The sequence below is a fragment of the Xyrauchen texanus genome, chromosome 21 (assembly GCF_025860055.1).
Source record: "Xyrauchen texanus isolate HMW12.3.18 chromosome 21, RBS_HiC_50CHRs, whole genome shotgun sequence".
NCBI classification, from domain to species: Eukaryota; Metazoa; Chordata; class Actinopteri; order Cypriniformes; family Catostomidae; genus Xyrauchen; species Xyrauchen texanus.
Genome location: NC_068296.1, coordinates 26,483,294 through 26,507,011, shown reverse-complemented (window position 1 = coordinate 26,507,011; position 23,718 = coordinate 26,483,294). Strand labels below are relative to the sequence as shown.

Sequence of the window (23,718 nt, the reverse complement as noted above, 5' to 3'; positions counted from 1 at the left end):
AAGTTAAGTTAATCAGGTGGAGCAACCAAATTAAGCACTGACTTAGTTACAAACTAACTCGTAGTTACTAAACCCTTAGTGTGAACTTTACGTCTCAACATGAGTTAGACTTTACGAACAGCTGGTGCAACTCTCTGCCCTGACAGCTACTGAAGCTGCACTAACAACTCGCAGAACCACGTTGTCACACGGATACCGTTTCTTTTCTCCTCACTGGTCCGGATCATGGAGCTGTGAAATACTTGGAAAGAGCTATCCGTTAATAACATCCCCAGGCCCATTCATCTCTATGAATGCTCAGTTAGCGCAGGGTTCACAGAATGCGAGCGAAATGGAGGCTGCCATCTTTTCTTATGTCACGTGAAAATTTCACTTTTTTATGAGCCCTTCTAAAACAATCCGTCACTGGATGACCATGCTCTATAATTATAAATGCAATGGAATACTCTAAATTGAAATGGATCTTGCCATCGGGTGGTGTAGTTCCAGCATCTTCCAGCAGGTGCTAACAGTGACCTGCTAACCAGCCAATCCCTGGCCTCCCGGTCAGGACAGACGCACAATACTTTGTGATTATTGGATAAGAGGCATTTAACAATTTTTTCCCTTTCGTATGTCAGATAACAAGGAAATTAATGTATCTAATATATATATATATATATTTTTAGTGTTCCCTCCAATAAGACAAAACACGGTCTGAGATTTGAATGCAGTTCAGTTGAAGATTTGGCTTTGTGAGCACTCATGCGCCCCCTGGAGGAAGACAACAGGAGACAGTAACACAAACACTCCAGGACTTATTCATTTCAACTGTTTATTTCTAACAACTTGAAAACAAGTCTAATCCAAAGTTTAATATTGGACGCATGATAATTAAATTATTGTCGGGAAAAATGATAATCATCTATGAAAAGGGAGAGTATAAGAGTTAAAAATTCTACTTTGCACTTCAGTACAAGCAACTCTACAGATACTGTCCGGAAGATGGCGTTGTTCATCTTGATGTCAAGATCCAGCCATAAATAATAGTGGCTGAATCTTTTATTATTATTTATTCATTTGAAACAGTGGTGTCTAATACAAAGTTACCATATTTCTTGTAACGGTATCTATGGTATCTGACGGGTGTGTATTCAAAGTGCACTTGAGGAAACTTCATCCCCATTTATCTGTTTTATATTACATGTTACTATATAAGATTTTGTTTCTTTGTCATACTAAACCGCATATTAGATGTACTACAGACTTCTATGCCCCATTGAGCTGTGAGAGTTCAGTGGGAGGAGCAAACTCATAAATAACACCAGTGTTACTCCAGTGAACTTGGTTTTGGAATATTATTTGTGTGACTGACACAGTACAGACAAAAACAGAAGCTGCATGCCTTTTCATTACTTTATAGTTCTGTATTTTATTCAACTATTAAAAATGAGTAAAAGTCAACAAAAAAGACATGCACCTCTGAAATGGTTATGAGTGGCAAAATATATATTTTTAAATATATTTATCAGTTGCTTACCAATTTTGTGCACATGCCAGTATTGCTTTAAATATACATGCTACATGATGACAGTTCCATAAAGAACATTATTGCTATCCTTTAAGTACTGCAGCAATGTCAAAATAATTCACAATTAACTTTCATCAAGTAATGCACAATATTTTGCTAATATTTGTCCAAATGAGGCTTAAATAACATGCAAATGCAAACTTCTACAAACTGGGAGTAAAAAACAATGTACAGAGTTTTGCATGCATATGCATTAAACATATGGCACATAAAAGGAGTATTTTGTCTTTATAAACCAAGATAAAAAAAAAAAAAAAAAAGCAGTTAAAATATTAGTGTAATCATCATGTTTGGGAATGCACCTGGATCATTTGAGAACATTTTTATTACTGGCAGTGTACAACTTTATTCATTTATTTAATAAAATATCTCTTTGATTTTGCCTGAAAGTGTCACTGTGCTCTTTTGCCATCATCAAGACTGGGGCAAAATTTGTTTTAGGTTGACTGATGATAAAAAATGCATATGTCTCCAATGACAAGCAAACTAAAGTGAGACTGCCATTCATTTCTGTTAGAAATATCATATCGGTTAACAAAACAACTATATCCACTAACGATCTGTTAAAAAACAGGACAGACATTCTTCCATCTACTTCCAGAAGACATTGACAACTTCCATATGCACACAATTAAAATAATAATTTTTTAAAAAGTACTAAAATAAAAGGCAATGAAATGTGACATACTTTAAAAGTGTGAGTTTTGATGAATTGCCACAAGTGGTTCTGATTGATATATTTGGCATTCTGAGAAAGAGGTGTGTGTGTGTGAGATTGTGTGTGTGTGTGTGTGTGTGTGTGGAGATGTTGGCAGCGGAACTGGCGGTCACTTCCGATTAAAGCAGCAGCACTAGGGGCTAGACTGGCCCTGCAATGCCCTCACACATTGGAGTCATCATCTTTCACACTGGCATTGGGGAACGACGTGGACATCCCCCTAAAGAACTCGTCCTCCTTTAGCATACTCTGAACAAAAAACACAGGATGCATTTTTTTAAGCTTAAGGACACTAGTGGTAGACCGATATTATTTTTTTAAATGGCCGATGCCAATATCCAGAGAGCAGGGTGGCCGATACATCACACAATTTAATATTATACATAGCAAACACAAAATTGCTAATATTATATATATATATATACACACACACACACACACACACACACTCTCTCTCTTATTTAGCACTATATTTACTCCCTTTCACATAAAACAAAAACATAATATTGTAATTTAAATGATAGATAGCAGTATCTTCAGATTTCTGTTTAGTCATCAAATTTGAGTTATATATATTTAGTATATTTGTACATTAATAAATTAGAAGTTAATATATTAGGAAGGAAATAACAGTACACACAGTAGTCCAGCAACCATGAATGGCATGATTATTATCATTAACAATTACATTTACTCAAGAAATACAGAAACAAACCAATTGAACATATAGTGCATAGTGAATAACACATTTACTCATAACACACATGAAAGCGCTTTACCTTGGGCTGTATCCGAAAACATAGGCAGCTGACTTGCTACCTAATCGGTTAATGGTTTAACCAACATCTGTTTTGAATTAATGGAACTCATAAGGAAAATGCTCTCCAAAAGCACCTTATTTTCACCCTACCTCCGTATAGCTTCTGGAGGCAGCATTTTCCTGGTTTCATGCGAATTCAGCAATTTCCAGACAGTTTAAACGACCTGCTTAGATTGACACAATTCGATTGACACTTCGATGATTTGTGAATCAGAGGAAATTTTGATCCTGATCCTAAAGTTTTTGATTCGGCCTGATAGAATACATGCTTCAGAGGAACATATTAGATGAGCACGCGACAGGAGGCAAATGCTGGATTTTCGTGAGGCTTGTGAATTACATCTGTTTAAACGAGATTTCTGCATATTTGCAAATGGTATATAATACACATTTTATAGATATTTGCCTTTTATCATTAGAAAAGACAGTTAAAAGTTACAGGGAACTGTTGAGGACAGAGAGGTAGAATATGTGCTTTAGAGGAAGATTTAAATGCGTTCCTCAGGATGCTGAAGTTGTATGAGGTTGGTTTATTACATTGGTTTAAATAAGATATGTGCATATTTGCAGAATGTTTATGATATTAGCTTTATTGATATTTGCTTTTTATCATTAGAAAATCCAGTTAAAAGTTACAGGGAACTGTTGAGGAGAGAGAGGGAGAATGAAATAGGCGATCACTTTAATATTATGAGCTCAAACACATCTGCTGCGGCTCTGAAATGCAGACCATATAAATGAGACTGTGTTGCACATGGTCTAATAATGTAGCAACACGATGGCACATAACAAGAAAAAACCGTGACTGGTCATTTACATGTCTCAGTCGCTTCACATGCAAGAAGGCGATTCTCAGCACCCTCAAGAAACAAATTGGCCAAACGGAATAATGTATTGGCTGATATTCAGATTTTTTTTTATATCACATAGGCCAATAAATTTTTCCGGCCACTGCGATAAATCGGTCGACCACTAAAGGACACTATACAAAAAGCATCTGAAATCAGATCAGATATGCATCTGTTTGTTACCGTTAAGTTGTTGATGCCCTCAGAGAAAGCTCCAATCTGCCTCACAGTCCCTTCGGAGTCCTCCATCTGTGTCAAAACAAACACAAAAAGGAACATAATGCACCAGACAGTCAGGCTACTGTACACAGATAAAACATAGTAACTACACTACAAGAAATTGGGTCTCAGCATCAACTATGCTCAGTTTCAGAGATAACGGCGTGTAAAAATGGACCCTTCTTTGGAGGTTTGAAAAACAGAAGTAGACTATAGTTGGGTAAACTTTGCGGTGAATTGGAGACCTCAGTATTGTAAATATTTTAGGTTGCTCACTTGCTCCAACAACAAATGAAAAAAAAATCTATTTATGCGTTTCTGTGATTTTCCAAAAGGAAAAATCTTAAGTGTCACTTCGTTAGCAGCTGTAATTGAAACACTGTTGCATCTGTGGTTACTAGTTTGTACTTAATAGCATTGTAAAATAATGTCATAAATTTACATGAAATAATTACAACATCAAAAACTGCACCATCAAAGTCTGTGAAAAGAGACAATTGCAATCACTAGACAAAAGCCATTTCCACTCAGTTTCGGTGTCATTGTAGTTACTCTGTTTTGCCTTTGTAGGGCAGCCTGCTGATCAGTACCAGTTGGCACAGACATTCACTCAGAGTTTGCAGCAATTTAAATTGAACATGAAATGCCATTCGCAACACATTTCGAGACCTATTTTAAGAGCACTAGTGCTAAGCGCATCGCTATGTCATGAGTCATACACTCAAAGTCATTGAGCCTGGCCAGGGAGTTTTGGTATTTTCGTGCAAGCATGCGCTAAGTATAGACGCAAGTAGGTTTGGCGAAAAATTAGCACAAAGCGCTAATGGGCTGGGTCAATGTAATTTAATCATGATATAGTATCAACAGTGATTTTATCAGAATGCACTTATCATCTATCGCTCGATTTTGAACAATTGTATTAATTTATTGAATTAAAATGATTTCTTAATTCAAATTAAACTTCAAATGAAACAGAAAAACTTCTTACACCTGCCCCCTTTTGCAGTGACATAAACATCACTCTTATAACAACAGGTGGAAAAATAGCAATACAAACGATATCATAAATACAATTGTAAATATAAACATAATAATAATAACAGAAAAATAAACAGTGACTACAGAGAGTTTACCACAAATCTCAAATATTTGTTTCATAAAATGTCTACAACAGTGTAGACAAAATTTTCATGCTGATCAAACAGTGATCTTCATGGACATATATTGATATTCAACTAGCTTTCAGAGTTTGGACATTACAATCTGCTGGTGGAACCTCCAAACTGCAAATGCAGGAACTGAATTTAGACTTCGAATTGCAAAAAGATCTACTTTTGAAACGTCATAACGCAATGACCTATTTCTCACGAAATCAGCAAATAGAGCTTTAAGCCACTTCATTAACATACAATACACCCACAGTTTGCACACATACATCCACAGATGACCCATGACCACCCGCGCTCTCTCGAAAAATGGATAAGACATAGCACTGCGCTTTGCGCACTTGCGAAAATAGAGTCCTTCATTAATGTGATGCATTATCGTGTGAAACCAGATATTCAATAAGAAAAAATGCAAGACTGAATTTTATCCATCAGGATTGTGAAAAGCAGGCATTCAATTCCAGAATGGAGCTGGAGGGCGTTAATCGAAAAGGAAAGTACTTCATTTCAATAAAACATTACGTTGACAACATAACCGATGCACTGATGAATTGCTCCCAATAAATTGAGGATTGTGTATAAACAAAGTAACTACAGTCAATTTCGATTTCAATGTTGACTTCAATTAAGACACCCATCCGTCCATCATGAACCAGAATACCTCCATAACTCTACCTGATCAAATCGATCTAGGTCATCATCGTAGATCTGGAGCTCCATGCCTCTGTAGCCCTTCTGGAAGCTTCGCCCTTTGGGCATCTCTACATCCATGGGACAGACATATTCTTCATTGTCCTCTTGCCTTTTTTTCCTTCCAAACCCACCAAATGCCAGTTTATGGGGCTAAATGTTGCAAAAACAAAAAAAATCAAGCCAGAAGTAATTTCAAAGTGCCAATATACATATCTCGTGCCAGCTCTGCTGGAAATGTTTTGCATCATACCTTGACTTTAGCTGTGGCAGTGAGTAAAGTGTAATCTGGGTTCTCTAGACACTCTTGTTTGAGCTGCTGGGCCTCAGAACCCACTAGCAGGTTAAAATGAGTGGCCAGATGCCGCCGCAGCAGAGTCTTATTGGGAGGGATATTTAGCAGCAGAGCCATTGTCTCCACATTAAAACGAGGTTCAAGCACCTGAAACAAAGAACAAAGAGTTATCCACTTGACGAAAGTCAAACTTTACTTTTCTTTCCTCAAAACAGAGACCTCTCTTGGCTCAGGATAACTTGTCCAGTAGATCCCAGCCTATTCCCAACATGACTAATTTACAATTTTTTCCCCCAAAACAACTTACTGTACACTAATTACAGGGAGCAATCAGGGACTAAACCAACAAACTTTCAGGTGCTTGCCAAGACTTTTAAATCACTTAGTCCAACTCAATTAACCAAACCGATACAACTTTCATCTTCTCTTTCATTACCATCAGCCCCCCGTGAACTCCACTGCCCCTAAGGTTGGGCGCGTACTCAGCCAGGTCCACGGACCGCAGCCACTCCATCACACGGTGGTTAGTCCATTGAGAGATCTCAGCTGGACTTGCGTTGTTCTGAAACAATAGTGAGCATGAGGTTTGCCGGTGTTAACAAGCAATAGTGGCATAATAGCACATATTTGAAGCTGGTTTTCCCTCTCTCTGACTACCTCATCTGAAGGTCTTCGCCGCAGACAGTTGGGGTCGTAGTTGTTGAGCCGTAACACCTGGATGGCTCTCTTAATACTGAGGTGATGGAGAACACTGCCCACTTTCAAAGATAACAGGTCATCCTACTCAGCATGAGCAAGAGAAGGAAAACATTATTAAAATACAAGCAGTGAGCTCCAACAAGGGTTACTTTGTTGGTTCCTTTTCAAAGAACTCACTGAACTGAAAAAATACAATGGCTTAATTCATTAGTACATGCAGTACACATTTCTTCTACTTGTATTTATTGCTGGTTTAACCTTTTTAATTCAGTAATTAAAAGGAAAATTCAGGATTAAATAAAAATTTGCACTGTAGATAACATATGTAAAATTGTAGAAAAAAAAAGTTGTATCCACTTTTAACAGAAGTCTATGGGGGCAATTGTTGCACACTTGCCTCAGAAACGTCCATTGTAAGTGGACTTCTGCACACATTTTGTTTTGTTTGTTTATCTGTCTGTCTGTGGTAATCCACAGTAATGCAACACATGCTGTCGATGTGAGACTTACCACTGTAATATAGTGAAGCATTCTTCCGTCTATGCGTCCCTCATCAAACTGAGTCTTGTACTGTGGGAGACCAATATCATCAAGCCACCCTACAACAGAAAGAGAGGGGTAACAAGTCTGTCAATTATCAAATATTATTAAATCATCTACGAAGTAAATATGAAAATGTTTCTGATAAATGTGGCCTAGACACGATCAATCTCTAAATTAGGTTTAATTCTCTATGTACTGTATAATACTGAGGGCAAATAAACATTCATTCCTCACTTGTCACCCAGTGGTAGTCAAGTTTGCCTTTGTTGTCATCCTCTTCTGAGCCCAGTGATTGCAGCGCAAGCTGGACTTTCTTCCTGTGAAGAGGGTGTTTTATTCCCAGCTCCTGCATAAAGATGGCAAACACAGTCCTTAATAGTTCTTACCAGTCAAATGTTTGGACACACCTACTCATTCTTTATTTATTAACACTTTAGTATAATAGTGAAGTCATCAATTATGATGTAATTGTACACCTGGGATGCTTATAAATAGTATTGAAGGAGTTAACATGTTTGCTTCACATTTGGTACAAATGCTTGCAATTAGCTGTTTTGAGATAAATTGAATATGCCTACATTTGAAACCACAAAACTATTTATCCCGCTAATTTAATGTATTTTTTGTCATATTAAAATGCTTTTGTAAAGAAAGTTTAAAAAGTTTATTTTTATCTACACTTTTTTTCCTCAATGTTTTGGCTACAAAAAAATTTCACAGCGACAACAGAGGTTTTCGAAAACGTTCTCCCAAGTGTATAAATTTGTGGTGTCAAAGGTATTTTCACGTTATTCGGATTAATGTGGATGAAGCCTAATTTGCGTGCATAAGATCAAGCATTTAGATAATAGGTTAAGACACTGAAAAACATTAAAAAAAAAAAAAAAAAGTTTTGAGTACCCATACTTTTGACTGGTAGTGTATAAACTTGTATATTTTTGTCTACAAAACTAATTTAAAGCATTTAAACATAACATCAATAATTCAGCTCAAAAGGCTTTTAAGAGTATGAGAAAATGTTTAGTACATTTGTCTAGAATGTATAGTGCATGCATATCTGGTAGTATAGGGAACACTAACACAGCATTTAAGGTACTCATGCAAAGAGATTTAAAAGGATTTGGCATCCTAATCCCTTATTAGATCATACATTATAAACCTAGTACATTAGCTGACATAATGACCTGTTGAAATGCAATGCCAGCCATTTCAGTCCATTGGATCTATGCACAGCGGGCTCCAAAAGTTGAGATCACAAGTCTAAATACTACTATTTTGCATTTTTCTAATACAAAAGTTTTCATAACATTTTTTATTATCAGCATAACAATTTCAGTGAAAAGTTGAAAGAATAAATTCCTTAGTATTTGGTATGCCCCTTTTGCTTTAATATCAGCATGCACTTGAGCCGGCATGGACTCCACAACAAAACCTGATGTTGACATGATCAATGTCACAAATATTTCTTCTGCATTTGACATGATAATTTAATTTTAAATTATTTAATATGCTGAAAACTTATTTATTTCCCATTTAAAGTGAAAAAGTCCTAAATATTTTAAGTGGTTTCAGACTTTCAAAGCCCATTGTATGATATCATGCACTGATTTGGAATAATAAGAACTCACTCGTTCCAGATCGTGTTGGGAGGCCTGCAACAGAGTCTGGCCAGAGGAGACCCACTGCCTGGCCAGACTCACATACAACCCCAGCCCCTGTTCCTGCATCCAATCACACACTTGCTCACGGGACCAGCGTGCAAACGGTGCATCCAACTCACTGAAACAAGCAGAACACATACAGATATCTAGAAACATTTCTCACCTCAGAGAAGGAAATTGAGAAAAAAGTTAAACAATCTATATAAAAATGTTTTTATAATGTAATATGGTGTTGTCAGCCCTTATTACAAGGCTCACAAGAATACTTGAATCTGATTGGTCAATCAAGGTATTATGCTGTCAGATATTTTGAAGAATATATGAAATATATACCTTTCTTTACACATAATATAATTTCAACTTAAATCAATAATTCATATTCATTTAATTGGCAAGTAGCCATGTAATAAGTGGGATAATATACAGTCCGCTAGTAATTTTCCTGACAATCCCTCTGACAAGAGTGACAAGACAATGATTGGCTGTGGTACACAGGAACTACATATACTGCAAAAATGTAATTCTGACATGTATATTAGCTCTGAATGAGGACTGAACTTATAAATCAACAATAAGCAGCACAAGCTGGATACATGTGAGCCAGGGTTTGTTTACCAACAGCAGATCTTGCCATTTTAAGAGGAGCTACATCCTGTGATTACTGACCTGTTGGTGTTCTGCAGGTCACGTGACCAGCCCAGTCTAGGACCAGCTGTGGCTCTGACTCCTCCCCGTTTAAACTCATTCTCAGATAGATTGTCATCCAGGTTAAATGTTGTTGATTGACTCCTTTTGAGCCTTTAAATGAGACAAGACATTAATTTATTTGTCTGGTCTGTTTATCTCAATACAAATGTATTGAATTAACTGAACATATTTTATGCATGCTGTGAATTATTGACCAATGCTTCCACATTTAAGAACTGCATATGAAACAGATAAAGCCACAAAAATAAAATTCACATATATTTAGTGATACTTTAGAAACCAAAAAATCCTTTAAAGCTGAAGTGTGTATTTTCTGCACCACTAGCATTTTATAAATAAAATGAAGCATACAGACACTAAATCGGTCTAGTTGCACCTTTTTTTTCAACTATGAGATTTTTAGGTTAAAATGTTTAATATACACTGGGAAAGTGTATATTTAGTAAGTCTTTGTCCTAAAATTGCAATACTGCAGATCTGTTGCTTCATACTCACTTTCCAAAGAGTGCTTTAATTCCCTTTGACTTTTTCTTGCCCTCTGGGGAAATGGGGAGTGTGTGTGTGCTGTCACTGTGAGACGACCTTTGCGGCATGCCTGCTAAATCCAGATGGTCAGTGCCTTCCCGCTCAGTCTCAGCTGTGCAAACACATATATACACAAGAAAACAGAAAGCCTTGTCACCACAGAAGACTACATTACCCACAATACAATGATGCACTAGAACAGAGTGCACGGTCAGTCAAGCATCAAATAAACCAAGGATTATGGAAAAACATAGCAGTCATTCAGCTGGAGACCAGAGCAGTAAAAATGTCAATGTCATGACAAACAGTCCCACAAATTAAAGTCTCTTCTAGATCTCCTGGAATCAGCATCAAGGGGCAAGACTGCAGATTACTTCTTGTCTGGACTAAAGAACAACTGGATAGGGTTTATTTTAGGGGTGGAACAACAGGACATGAAACAAAGTCACATGCAGACATGAAGGTTAACACAACAGAACTAACGACATCTCCGTAATTAAATGGCACACTAAATCCAGCCTGAACATACACTGATTGAAATGTGTGAATGTGTTGAGAAAGTTCACCCAAAAATTGCAATTCATAAGTAAAATAATTTACTCATCCTGATTTTATTCCAAACACGTCATCTGAAGCCATACAATAGTAAATTACAGAATTTTCATTTTTGGGTGAACTATTTATTCATTTCAATTGGCAGTCTATTTGAAGGGAGGTTTTGTCTTTGAGAAATAAACAGAAAGACACATAGTGGACACATCCAGCTGTTCTTTCTACAAAGAGGCCATTCCACTTTTCGTCCAGCCTGTAAAGGGGCCTCAGTCTTCACATGAAAAATAGCATGGACATGACACCACCAAAGAACAGAAAGGAAACAGAGGGCAGATGTCACACACACACACGTACTCTCCATAGACTTCCATGCATTTTATGGATTTTATACAGATCTAACGATAATTTCTATCCCCTACACCTAAACCTAACACTCATAGAAACCTTTTTACATTCAATTATTTTTTTGTAATTATTTTTTTTTATAGATTAATATATTAAACAAAGAATAGCAAAACATATTTAAACAGAATCAACACTTAACCCAAATTATTACTCATCCCCTCCCGATTATTTATTTATTTATTTATATATATATATATATATATATATATATATATATATATATATATATATATATATATATATATATATATATATATATATATATATATATATATATATAATAATCATGCACGCATTAACTACACCACTCTCTCCACTGCCCCTCCACGAGAGACCTCCAATCTTAACACACCACCAAAAGACATGGGTTGTGTCTCCTGATTCACATCGCCAGCAGGTGGGTGTGTCCTTAAGACCAAGACTATACAATCTAGAGGGGTCCAATACAATCTATGTAAAATCTTAAATTGCATAAGGCACCTTGCATCTCTAGATGTAGACATGATGTTTTTTAGAATCCTAGACCACACTCCCTCCTCCAATACCAAGTTTAAATCTTTCTCCCAAAATCTTTCAATAGAAATTAAAGCTCTGTCCCCCAGACTCTGAATTAGCAGAGAGTAATACACTGATGCCTCATGACCTTTTCCAAAAGCAGTAATCACCTCTCCTAGACTGTCTGTCGCTTCAGGGGGGTGTATGCTACTCCCAAAAATAGTACAGAGCAGGTGGCACAGCTGTAAATACCTAAAAAACTGAGATCTGGGAATCCCAAATGTTGAACCAAATTTTCAAAAGGATCTCAACACTCCACTCTCATATAGGTCACAGAGTGTAGTAACCCTCCTTACAATCCACTCTGACCATCAGAAAGGAGACTTAAAATACATAATTTTGGGTTCAGCGATATGCTCAAGGCAACATTTAAATAAATATCTGAATTAAACACTCTGGACACTTTTGTCCATACCGAATGCAAATGCGAGATAACGGGAGTAACTTAACTTCTCCGGTTAGTTTGATAGAAAGGCTTTGCAATGGGGCAAGAACTTTGTTCAATACAAAACCAGGGAGGGGCTCTCTCAGGTGGAAGCAACCAATGAGCCAGATGTCTGAGATTGAATGCATAATAATAAATAAAAATGTTTGGTAGGCCTAGCCCACCTTTGTCAATCGACCTATGTAACTTATTGAAGTGTAAACTGGGACATTTACCATTCCAAATTAAAGACTTCGCTATGCTATCAAATTGCTTGAAATAAGAGAGGGGGACATCTATAGGGAGTGACTGTAGCAGGTAGTAAAATTTTGGAATACAATTCATTTTAATAACATTAACCTTCCAAATCATAGATAAATGTTATGAAGGGTCAAAATTAACTAACTAAATCACACAAATTTGCGGGGAATAAAATACCCAAATACTTAATGCCCTGTTTGGGCCACTGAAAGGCGCCCGGCTGAAAAGCCATTACAGGGCAGTACGCAGTCAGAGCCAAAGCTTCGGATTTAGACCAATTCACTCTGTATCCTGAGAATTTAGAAAAGGATTTAATAATTCTGTGGAGGAAAGGCATAGATCTAGTAGGTCAACTAGATCCCTGACGGGTGCCCCCATCCAGAGTAAAATAATCTGAAATTAATCAATTTGTTTGTACCGCCACTACCAGGTGTCTATAAAGTAACTTATCCATCCAATAAAGGTATTCCCAAACCCGTACATTTCCAAAATCTTAAAAAGATAATTCCATTCTCCCATATCAAACACCTTTTCGGCGTCAAGTGAGATGGCAGCAATGCGAGTCTGATCATTCACTCCCTTGTGAAGACCTGTTTACCTGCTTTAGCACCACTGATAACCTCCATTATCAAATCATCTTTGTCAACTGGCATAGTTCCTGCATCACTAAAAGCTGCGATAGTTAGTCCCACATTGAAAAAACCAGGACTGGACTGTAATAATCTTAATAATTATCATCCTATATCAAACCTGCCCTTCATCTCCAAAATAGAGACAGCCCTTGTCAAGATCACTAATGATCTTCTCCGTGCAGCTGATGCTGGCCTACTATCCATTCTTATTCTCCTAGACCTCAGTGCCGCCTTCGACACAATATCCCACCAACTGTTGCTTGAGCGGCTTGAAAGTATAGGAGTTTGTGGTACTGCCCTTAAGTTTTTTGCGCACTACCTGACAGCCCGGACATATTGTGTCAAAATTGAAGATCATCAGTCAGAGAGCTCAGTACTCCAACATGGAGTTCCACAGGGGTCAGTATTGGGGCCACTTTTGTTCATCATCTACCTTCTTCCATTAGGAAATATTTTCAGACATCATGGCATTCACTTTCACTCATATGCAGATGACACACAGCTTTATGTATCTACTAAACCCACTGCCACACTTTCTCTAAACACCCTCAATACCTATATCCACGATATCCAGGCATGGATGACTACAAATTATCTACAACTTAATAATAAAAAAACTGAGCTATTGCTCATTGGCACTCCAACCACACTCTTAAAATCCAACCTCTCATTAGTTTCCATCGGGGAGGATGTCATACCAGTTTCAAAACAGGTAAAGAGCCTTGGAGTTATTTTGGACAGTACCCTTTCATTTTCCAACCACATCAATAATGTCTGTCGGACGGCTTATTTTCACCTCAGAAACATCTCCAGACTGCGTCCCTCACTTTCGCAACACTCCACTGAAGTTCTTGTCAATACCTTGGTGACCTCTCGGATCGACTATTGCAATGCGATCCTGCAAGGAATCCTCAATAAATTACTTCACCAGCTCCAACTTCTCCAAAACTCAGCTGCACGCATTACCCGTACCAAATCTATTGATCATGTTACACCCCTGTTGAGTCAACTGCACTGGCTCCCCATATCACAACGAATCAACTTTAAAGTCTTGTTAATGACATTCAAGGCTCTGCACAACCTCGCCCCCTCGTATATCACAGAACTACTTCAGATTTACATACCCACGTGCCCACTCCGTTCATCATCAGCAGGATTATTGGTAACCCCAGACATCAGACTGTCCACAATGGGAGCAAGGGCCTTCTCCCATGCGGCACCAAAACTCTGGAATTCTCTTCCCCATCATATCCGTGCCATAGACTCCATTTCGCAGTTCAAAACCACTCTTAAAACTCATCTTTTCAAGTCAGCCTATAAACCTTAAGAACCTCCACTTTTTTCCATCAGCATTAGCCTCTTGGATGTTTTCTTTTTTAATTTATTTTATTATAATTTTCGTTCTTTTAATAGCTAATATTATTTTTTATTTCAATTTTTTGTTGTAAGGTGACCTTGGGTGGTTTGAAAGGCGCCTAAAATTAAATGTATTATTATTATTATTATTATTATTATTATTTTATTCACCACTGACCACATGATATTGAAGAAACTCCTAATGTTATCAGAAGAGCTGCGGCCCAGAATAAACCCAACCTGATCTATATGTATAAGGGATGTCATAACTTTACTTAATCGTTTAGCCAAAAGTTGTGACAATATTTGAACGTCCAGCTGGATCATGGAAATTGGATGGTTACTCTTACACTCGCTTGGATATTTGTCCTTTTTAAGAATCAGACTAATACAGACTTGTGTCATGGTTGGAGGAATTTTTCCATTCTTTAATGATTCCGTATAAACTTCTAGCAAAAGTGGAGCCAATTCCATAGCATAAGATCTAAAAAAAACTCAGCAACAAAGCCTGTAGGCAAGGCCTTAATTACCTTGCTTTGTTTATTTCAGAATTTGTTTTCACAGCCATCAGTTTAGGAAGTTCTAATGATTAGAAACTTTGTGGAACCATTAGAACTTCCTAAACTTACAGCTGAGCAAAACAATTCTGAAATAAACTTGGAGCGTGGCAAGGTAATTAAGGCCTTGCCTACAGGCTTTGTTGCAGAGTTATTTAGACGAACACCTGGAACTATAGAGATCAGAGGAGACAGAATTTTTTAAAAGCATTATTAATATCAATGGCTGAGGTAAATATTTCACCACCAGCAGATTTCACTGAGGGAATGGTAGAAAAAGACTCTCTCCGTTTTATATATCTAGTCAGAAGTTTTCCTGCCTTGTCCCCTGACTCAAACTATGACTGTCTGTATTAGTCTGTATTAGCCAAAACTCCACCTTCCATGGCAAAATAGTATTACATATGTATAACAATCGGGTCAATTCTCTGAGGCCATCAGATGACATTCGGTGCTTCAGCTCTGCCTCTGCTCTTTTAATATTTTCTTCCAACTCCACAAGTTATCGTGCTTTGGATGTTTTGGTGAATGAGGCATACTGTACGATACGGCCCCTAAGAACAGCCTTAAGTGCCTCCAAATCCACACCCACAGAGGACACTGACGATCAGTTGGTCTCAAAATAAACATTTATTTCAGCATTTAACATTTGTTGGAATTCAGGATTTTGCAAAAGGGACACATTAAAGCACCAACTATATGATTTCCTTTTCTCCATATGTGGCAGTACCTCTATACTTACCAGGGCGTGATCTGAGACTAAAATGTTTCCAATTGAGCAATCATCGACAGATGAAATTAGGGACTTATTAGGATATATTAAAAAAATCTAATCTAGAGTAAATCTTATGGACTGAAGAAAAAAAAATGTATAGTCCCTACCAGATGGGTTCAAACGTCTCTAAATATCTGTAAGACCAAGATTTTTACACATCCTGTGAAGTGTCAATGTTGCTCAGGGGGCTTACACACTTTTGCTTCACTATGATCAAGGACTGAGTCCATCAAAAGATTAAAGTCTCCTCCCAATATTATATCATAAGGGGTGCCAGCAGCATGCAACATCCCGTCAAGATCTATGAAAAAGCCCTGATCATCAACGTTAGGTACGTAAATATTAGCCATATAAGACTTTGCCCCTGAATTTCTGCTAAAACAACAATGACTCTAACAGATTTATCTTTAATCTGTTTGAGACATTTGAATTGTACATGTTTACTTATCTGTGTAATGACTACCCTGCTCTTACTTGAGGCAGCACTAAAGAAAACATGTCCACCCCATATCTTCCCAAATTGTCCAGCTTCCTGTGGGGAAAGATGCGTTTCCTGAATAAACACTATCACATTTCTTACGTTAAGAAGAGAAATAACCTTCCTTTTTATGGGGTTCCCCAACCCATTCACATTCCAGAGAGAGACAATCCGCTCATATTAATATTTAACAAAAACAAAACTATAACAACTACATTCCAAAATAAGTACAACAATCAAACCCCGACCTTCCCCCAGAACCAAACAAACCGAAAAACATAAACGTGCTCATTAACCCCGCGCATGACATCAGCAACTGGTGTCCATCCCTACGAGAGCCCCCGCGACAACTTTGCCACCGGATTGCTCAAGTCTGGTGTTTCTATAAAAATTTTGTGAGACAGTAACACAAAACAAATAATCTAGAAAACAAACTCAAGCCAATAGGTGGAATAAAAACAAAGATGATGTAGATTAAATGACAAAACTGTCCCGAAGGTGTTATTCCACAAACAAACTCCAGCCTTTAGGCAGAACCAGCACAAAAAAAGGGAAATCCATTTCCTCAGAGTCAAGCGAATGTTCAGTGAGCTGGCCCATTAGGCTGCTAATGAGTGCAACAAATGACAGAATCACTTCAATGAATTAAAAGAAATACCCCACAAAACAATCTCCAGCCAATAGGAGGCATAAGCACAAAGAACCTGCTGATTCATCCACTCAAAAGTCCCAAAAGAGTGTTACTCCACAAAACAAACTCCAGCCACTAGGCGGAATCAGTACAAAAAGATACAAAAGGGCGCTCAGTTCCTCGACTAGTCAAGTGAATGTTCAGTGAGTAGGTCCATTCGGCTACAACATGAGTTCCACAAAATATCGCTTGCTGTGAGCATGTAAAAGTTGTGGCCATCCTTAGCATCTATTCTCAATTTGGCCAGGAACATCAGTGCAAAAGCAACCTTCTGTTGATGTAAGTGTTTCCTGCATTCCTTGAATTAATCATGTTTCTCTCTTGTTGAAATTGCAAAGTCTGGGAACAAGAAAATGCTGTGGTTCTTCCAAAAAAGCCTTACTTTACTCCTCGCGGAACACATGATCTTTATCAGATGATCTCTCTTTTCCAGGAACCCTGTGAGCTCTCAATTTCCATCTTATGGCCTGTTATGTTAAGCAGATCTGGTAAAAGCCCGTCCAGGAATTTCACAATATCCCGACCCTCTTCAACTACAGAAATTCCGATGATTTGAACGTTATTTCGCTGGTTGCGGTTCTCCATGTCGCTCCAAATCCACCTTGGTAGCTAGCAGATCAGCAGCTAATTCCCTCTCTGATGACTCCAGATAATCTATCCATTTCTCGACATCCCTCACTCTTGTGACCACCTCAGTGAATTTCGTCTCTATGGCAGTGATCGATCGACGTATTACAGCAAAGATCCTTCAAGTCAGCAATGACCTTCGTCAGCATTGCAGGCATGTTCAACAATTCTTGCTGAATTTCCCTCACTTCTTCGGCCAAATCAGCTCCCTGGCTTGCGTCCTGCTGCTGGGCGCATCAGCTCGAGCACATAAGTGTCTTTTAATGTCTCCTGAGCACAAGGATTTTTAATTCTTTGACATGTTGTCTTCTTAGAAAAGTTATGGAACAGGGTGTTTCAAATGTCACCGGTTTATGACATAAAAAGTATTAAAATTAGCAAAGTGCACAGAGCTCGCCGTTCACACATCTGAACCTTGCATGATGTCCATGTTGTCCCATTTTTACATTAAAAAAAAAAAAACATTGTTTAGTACGTATACTAAACCACTTCCCTCGTGGGGACCGCTGGCTGGGCCCCACAAGGTAGGTGATTTCAGGTTTTTACTATCCTTGTGGGGACATTTGGTCCCCACAATGTAGTATAAACATACACACACGTTGCCAAGAAATTTGACTATAATAGACCAAGGGCATATCATGTATAATGTAAAACAGGGGTGGGGAACATCAGGGCTCAGGGCCATATAAAGCCCGCGAGGCCATTTGAGAATTAAATTGAAAAGCAAAAAATGGCCTTGATTCAAATAATGTTTATAATCTTAAAAGATAACAACACAAAATATTGTAATAACAGACAGACCTTTTAGTGTTTTTGGTGTGTGAACACGTAATGGAATGCGTACATTAATTTCAACCCACAATCAGAAATTGCAAGCAATTGTATGGCCCACAAATAATTTCGTAAATGCTGAAATGGCCCTTAAATGGAAAAAAGTTTCCCTACCCCTGATGTAAAATGAAGTTAGTTATACCCAGATTTGGTGCACTGGCAGTCCTCTTGCCACTTTTGATCTTGAAGAATCCCCGTCCAAAGGAAGATCTGGCTTTCCTGGTGCCAAAGCTGTCACCTTCAGCAGTATGTGAGGAGGTTGGGGATGTGGGTGGTAGAGTTGTAATCTTGTTGAACTCATCAAATGCTTTGCTCTACAAGAGCAGGAAGAAACATTTAAGGAATTCTGAGTCAACGTCAACAACCTTTATATAAAAATACAAGCTAAAAAAATTATAAACATGAAAGGTATGAAAAAGGAAAATATTGTGGACCTTTAAAAGGAGGAAACAGGTTTGAACCACTGTGAAGCTACTTATTACAAAAATTATGATTAGAAAATGATTTAAGGATGAATACAATAGTATGAGTTACAAAAAATTATGTTCAGAATTACCTCTGCTGGTCTCTGTTCTACTGCCAATGGCCTCTAGAATTAAAAATCATAAAACAAAAATTATGTTGCATCACTCTACATCACATTTGACTTACAGGGTTCCCACTTGACATTTTCAGTCATTCTTTATTTTATTTTTATTGTCTTAGAGATTGCGCTTACAAATAGCAATATCTAAACAAGGCAATATATTTTAGAGTGGACCATACATAAAAACAAATTATAATTACATTGAATATTTACTCATAAAAATATACAGGATTTTTGCAATAATGTTCTTAACAGAAATAACAAAGATTTTAATAAATTTTTATGACATTTCCAATCCAATAATAATAATAATAATAATAATTAGGGCTGTCAATCAATATTTTTTTTTTTTATCGAATTAATTACATGGTGTCCCGATTAATTAATCACATATAAAAATATATGCTGAGAAAGCCCCTCATACAACAATAATTAAATATATAAAGATTATACATATTAATATCAATATATAATTATACATAGTTATCTTTAAATATTAAAAAATTATATATTTATATTTATATTTTTTTTTTTAGGGCTGTCGATTTAACCCGTTAATAATGTGCGATTAATTTGACTCTCTGGAGTAAACAGGTGGTACTACAAGTTTGCATTTCTCAGGAATCTTCCCCATTATGGTCCAGGGGCAGTGCGAATAATTCGTTAATTATTTTAACACGTTATTTCTTGTCAAATTAAATCGCACTGAATTGCCGCGTTAAATCGACAGCCCTAATAATAATGTTTTTTTTAAATAAATCCTCTTGAAATCAATTCACCTTTTCATCAGCTCTTCCATCAAGATTACTGTGACCTGACCTTGTGACCTCTCTAAGACATAAAAAAAATAAAAAAGCAGTTTCCATAACAGCCACTCACAAAAACATCCAGATATTGATCAAGCAATATTCTGTGTTTAATACAGTTTAAGCTCAATCGACAGCATTTGTGGCATAACAACATTTATTTTTACTTGTTTTTTCAAGAAAAGGAGAGCAAACAAAATTGAGGTTCCAGTGATGCACTTACAACAGAAGTGAATGAGGACAATCTGTAAACATTAAAAAACTCAGTTTCAAAAGTATAAATCACAAGACATAAACAATGTGTGTTAACATGATTTTAGTGTGATAAAACCACTTACTACCCTTTTCTATGTAAAATTATAGCCAATTTTACAACTTTGTTGCCACAAACCCTAAAATGACTGTAAAAATTACAATTTAAACAACTTTACAGCTCAAATAATACATTAGTTTTAACTGAAGTGCTTTTAAAAAACGATAAGCTTCCCATTTCCACCTATTAAACCTCCAAAAATTGGCCCCATTCACTTCCATTAAAGTGCCACACAGCAACTTTTATTTTTGCTTTTTTTTTTAAAGAAAAGGAGGGACGAGTCAAAATGCAAATTTTTTGTGGTAATCAACATTATGCCCCAATTTGGAATGCCCAATTCCCAATGTGCTCCAAGTCCTCGGGGTGGCATAGTGACTCACCTCAATCCGGGTGGTTGAGGACAACTCTCAGTTGCCTCAGTGTCCTAGACCGTCAATCCGCACATCGAGCGGCATTCATGCATAATCAACACATATGCCACAAATGCTGTCGATTGAGCTTAACTTGTATTGAACATGGAATATTCCTTTTTGGTACAACTCTAAGGTATCAACCCACAACATTAAGATGCCAGAAACACACTTGTATTCACAATAGTAGCATTTTAGGTTACTCCAAAAATAGCATTTCAAAATGTGCCATTTTTTAACCGTATGCCACCAGACAGACATACTTACTCTGAACTGTCATGTACTGAGGTCTCCTGTGATAGAGTCGGCTCCTGACTCTCTTTATCACTACAAACGACAAACATGCATGCATTGGGATACAGAGGTGGTGGGTACAAAGCATGATGGGTAAGCAGTGAGGTGCATAAATAGCTAATGCAGACTGACATGCATGATGAGCTAACATGGGTAAAGGTGACAAAGTGACAAAAAATTATAAAATGCTATAGAATAATGGGAAGGTATGAGGAGGGCCACATGTTCATGAACTGTAGAGAAGAAATGGGACTGTATTACTAATAATAATTAACATAAAACTGAGAAACATTTAAAAAGCATTGAAATGACTAAAAAGATAAGAAAGACTTAGGATACTAATATAACATAAGATAGGAAAAGGCTTAGGAGTTGCTAACAAAGAGGATGGAATGCTGAGGTGGAATGCTGTAACACAGGTGGGATGCTTTGGGATGAAGCCAAATATATAATATAAAAGTGTGCTTGCTTGTCCTGAGTTTCACATATGGTGATCATAAAAAATAAAAACTCATGATAGTTGCACTGATCTAAGACAATACCTTATTGACTGTGTTTGTTCCAGGACATGACCACTGTCTGCTTTGGCTGAGGATGATACTGTGAGTGATGGCACTTGGAGTGTACTAACAAATGTAGTCGCCTACACACAAGAGATCATGGAGAGAAGATGTAAAAGGTAAATTCACAGCAGTGATTAAACCAATAAGATTATCAAGCATTCTGGTTTACCACTATTTCTCAAATGGTGGTCACTAACCAGGCAGGAAAAATCCAGAATTGTAAACAATTATGATGTAATCAAATCAGCAACAGCAATGCAATATAAAACTATTTAATAAAAGAAATTTCCTTTAAATATAATAATGCAATATTTGACAAGTTTATTACAAACTATTGAAATGTATCCACAGTTTTCCTTACTAACCCCTGATCGTGGCTTGACGGTTTTCTGGTTCCACAGTCCATGAGAAGCAATGTAAAAATTTAACCCCATGTGACTAACAATCCTAGCAACCGGGCCAATTTGGTTGCTTAGGAACCTTAAAGTGTTGCTGTAAAAACTACCGAAATGAGTGACCCAGAGGGAGAACAACCACTTTACGTTAGTTGGAGTAGAAATTAGTTCAGGCTCAACTTGTGCAGTTGTTGGCTGTCACGACTTGAAGTAAAAATGAAATCAATGTGGTAAAACACTGCCAAAAGATGGGCATCTCGATTCAATCAAGTATCAGGGACAATGATGCCACTTGCTTTTTTGGCCATTTTTACTAATTAAACACGCTAAACATCACATTGTCACTGTCAGCAAAGAAAACAAGCTGATGTCAGTGAAAACACTAGAGATCAAAAAAAGAAAAAATCCAGGACACTTTCACATTCAGGAAAAAAGTGAATACAAAAAGGACTACAATGTTTATATGAGTGTGGGGTGTCTCGCTCTCGTAACAGCGCGTTACATAATTGGTGGACCATGCGCGGCGTGGCTTTTCGGTAAATAAACATTATTTTTATGTTGAAATCGCACTGATTTATGGTTTACACCGAGGTATACACCTTCGGATAACAACTCATTGCTCATAGGATATCTGTTTTGAAATGTTTATGTTGCAGCTAAAAAACTATTTCCCTATTGAGTAAACATATGTGTTTTTTTAACATCTATTTTTTTTTAACACAAAGTTACCAAACATTTTGCAGGTATTTTTTGGAACAGGGGTCCCTGTTTTAAAATGTTTGAGAAACTACTAATCTCTATAAATGTCTAAAAAGACACTGTCACTTCATGATCACTTCAATCTTGGATTGTCTGTGACATTAGCATGTGAGCCACAGGTTGCTATAGTATGTGTACTGCAAGTGTTACATTTTGCCTTTAGCCTGAATAAATACAAATCAACACTGCTTGGCTTAACTGTCAATCAGACAGTTACTCTAAATTAAGAATAATTCTGGGCTGCAGTGCAGCAATCTAATATTAAGCATGCCAAAATAAAATACCTCTGTACCAAGAATGCTGACTAACATGTAATAGCGAATGATATAGCCCTGAGGCGCAATAAAACAAATATGCAATTTATGCAACGCATAGGGGCGCCATGTAAAGGGGGTGCAATCAGAAACACCTTCCCACCCCTCCCGCTTGACACTTATATGGGGACATAACCCCCTTCGCTTGATGCATACATACTCGAAAATGGGAAGCTGCACCCATGATATAGCCTCAAGGCAAAGATTATATGAATTTCAAGATGGTCTGAATAGAATATTATACCTCATTTTGACCCCTCAAGGCCACTTCCTCTGTGTATGTGAGCACAGACCTCTCCGTGTCCATGGAAATAGAGAGGGCGGTGGACATGGAGAGGGAGCTGTCGCTATTGCTCTCATCACAGTCTCCTTCTTTGACCTTATCTGATGAGAAAGACAGGAGAGGAGGTTCTTGAGTTCTCGATCATTTGTTCCGACAAAATCCCACATAGTGCCATGAGTGCAAATACAGGCTGTCATTTATCAATGCCACATTATTTGATTTAACTAATTGTGTGAATTTCCCTACCCAAAAAATTGAATCCAATTCACCACCCCAAAAAATAAATAAAAACAAATCATAATAAAATTACTGTAATGTTTAATCCAATTATTCTCAATGCATTCTTAGTTATTTAAAAAAGGTATTATGGTAAAAAAAAAAAAAAAACT

At 37.2% G+C, this 23,718-nt stretch overlaps 1 protein-coding gene across 5 annotated transcripts in view; it reads right to left on the bottom strand.

Annotated features, from left to right (window-relative positions):
• Positions 1–813: 813 nt before the first annotated feature.
• Positions 814–23,718, bottom strand: part of LOC127661695 (liprin-beta-1-like) — a 45,444-nt gene continuing 22,539 nt past the window's right edge. For 4 of the 5 annotated variants that reach the window (XM_052152521.1, XM_052152522.1, XM_052152524.1 and 1 more), the window contains 17 exons: positions 23,291–23,430; positions 21,558–21,658; positions 20,989–21,048; positions 19,972–20,023; positions 19,163–19,195; positions 18,749–18,920; positions 10,433–10,574; positions 9,896–10,027; positions 9,197–9,347; positions 7,803–7,914; positions 7,536–7,624; positions 6,984–7,106; positions 6,763–6,888; positions 6,285–6,473; positions 6,017–6,184; positions 4,140–4,205; positions 814–2,537 (listed from right to left, as the gene is read on the bottom strand). In XM_052152521.1, coding sequence (XP_052008481.1) covers positions 2,451–2,537; positions 4,140–4,205; positions 6,017–6,184; positions 6,285–6,473; positions 6,763–6,888; positions 6,984–7,106; positions 7,536–7,624; positions 7,803–7,914; positions 9,197–9,347; positions 9,896–10,027; positions 10,433–10,574; positions 18,749–18,920; positions 19,163–19,195; positions 19,972–20,023; positions 20,989–21,048; positions 21,558–21,658; positions 23,291–23,430 — 1,943 coding nt within the window. In that variant the 3' untranslated portion in view covers positions 814–2,450. The remainder of the gene's footprint in view (positions 2,538–4,139; positions 4,206–6,016; positions 6,185–6,284; positions 6,474–6,762; positions 6,889–6,983; positions 7,107–7,535; positions 7,625–7,802; positions 7,915–9,196; positions 9,348–9,895; positions 10,028–10,432; positions 10,575–18,748; positions 18,921–19,162; positions 19,196–19,971; positions 20,024–20,988; positions 21,049–21,557; positions 21,659–23,290; positions 23,431–23,718) is intronic. The other variant, XM_052152523.1, reaches the window with a different exon arrangement.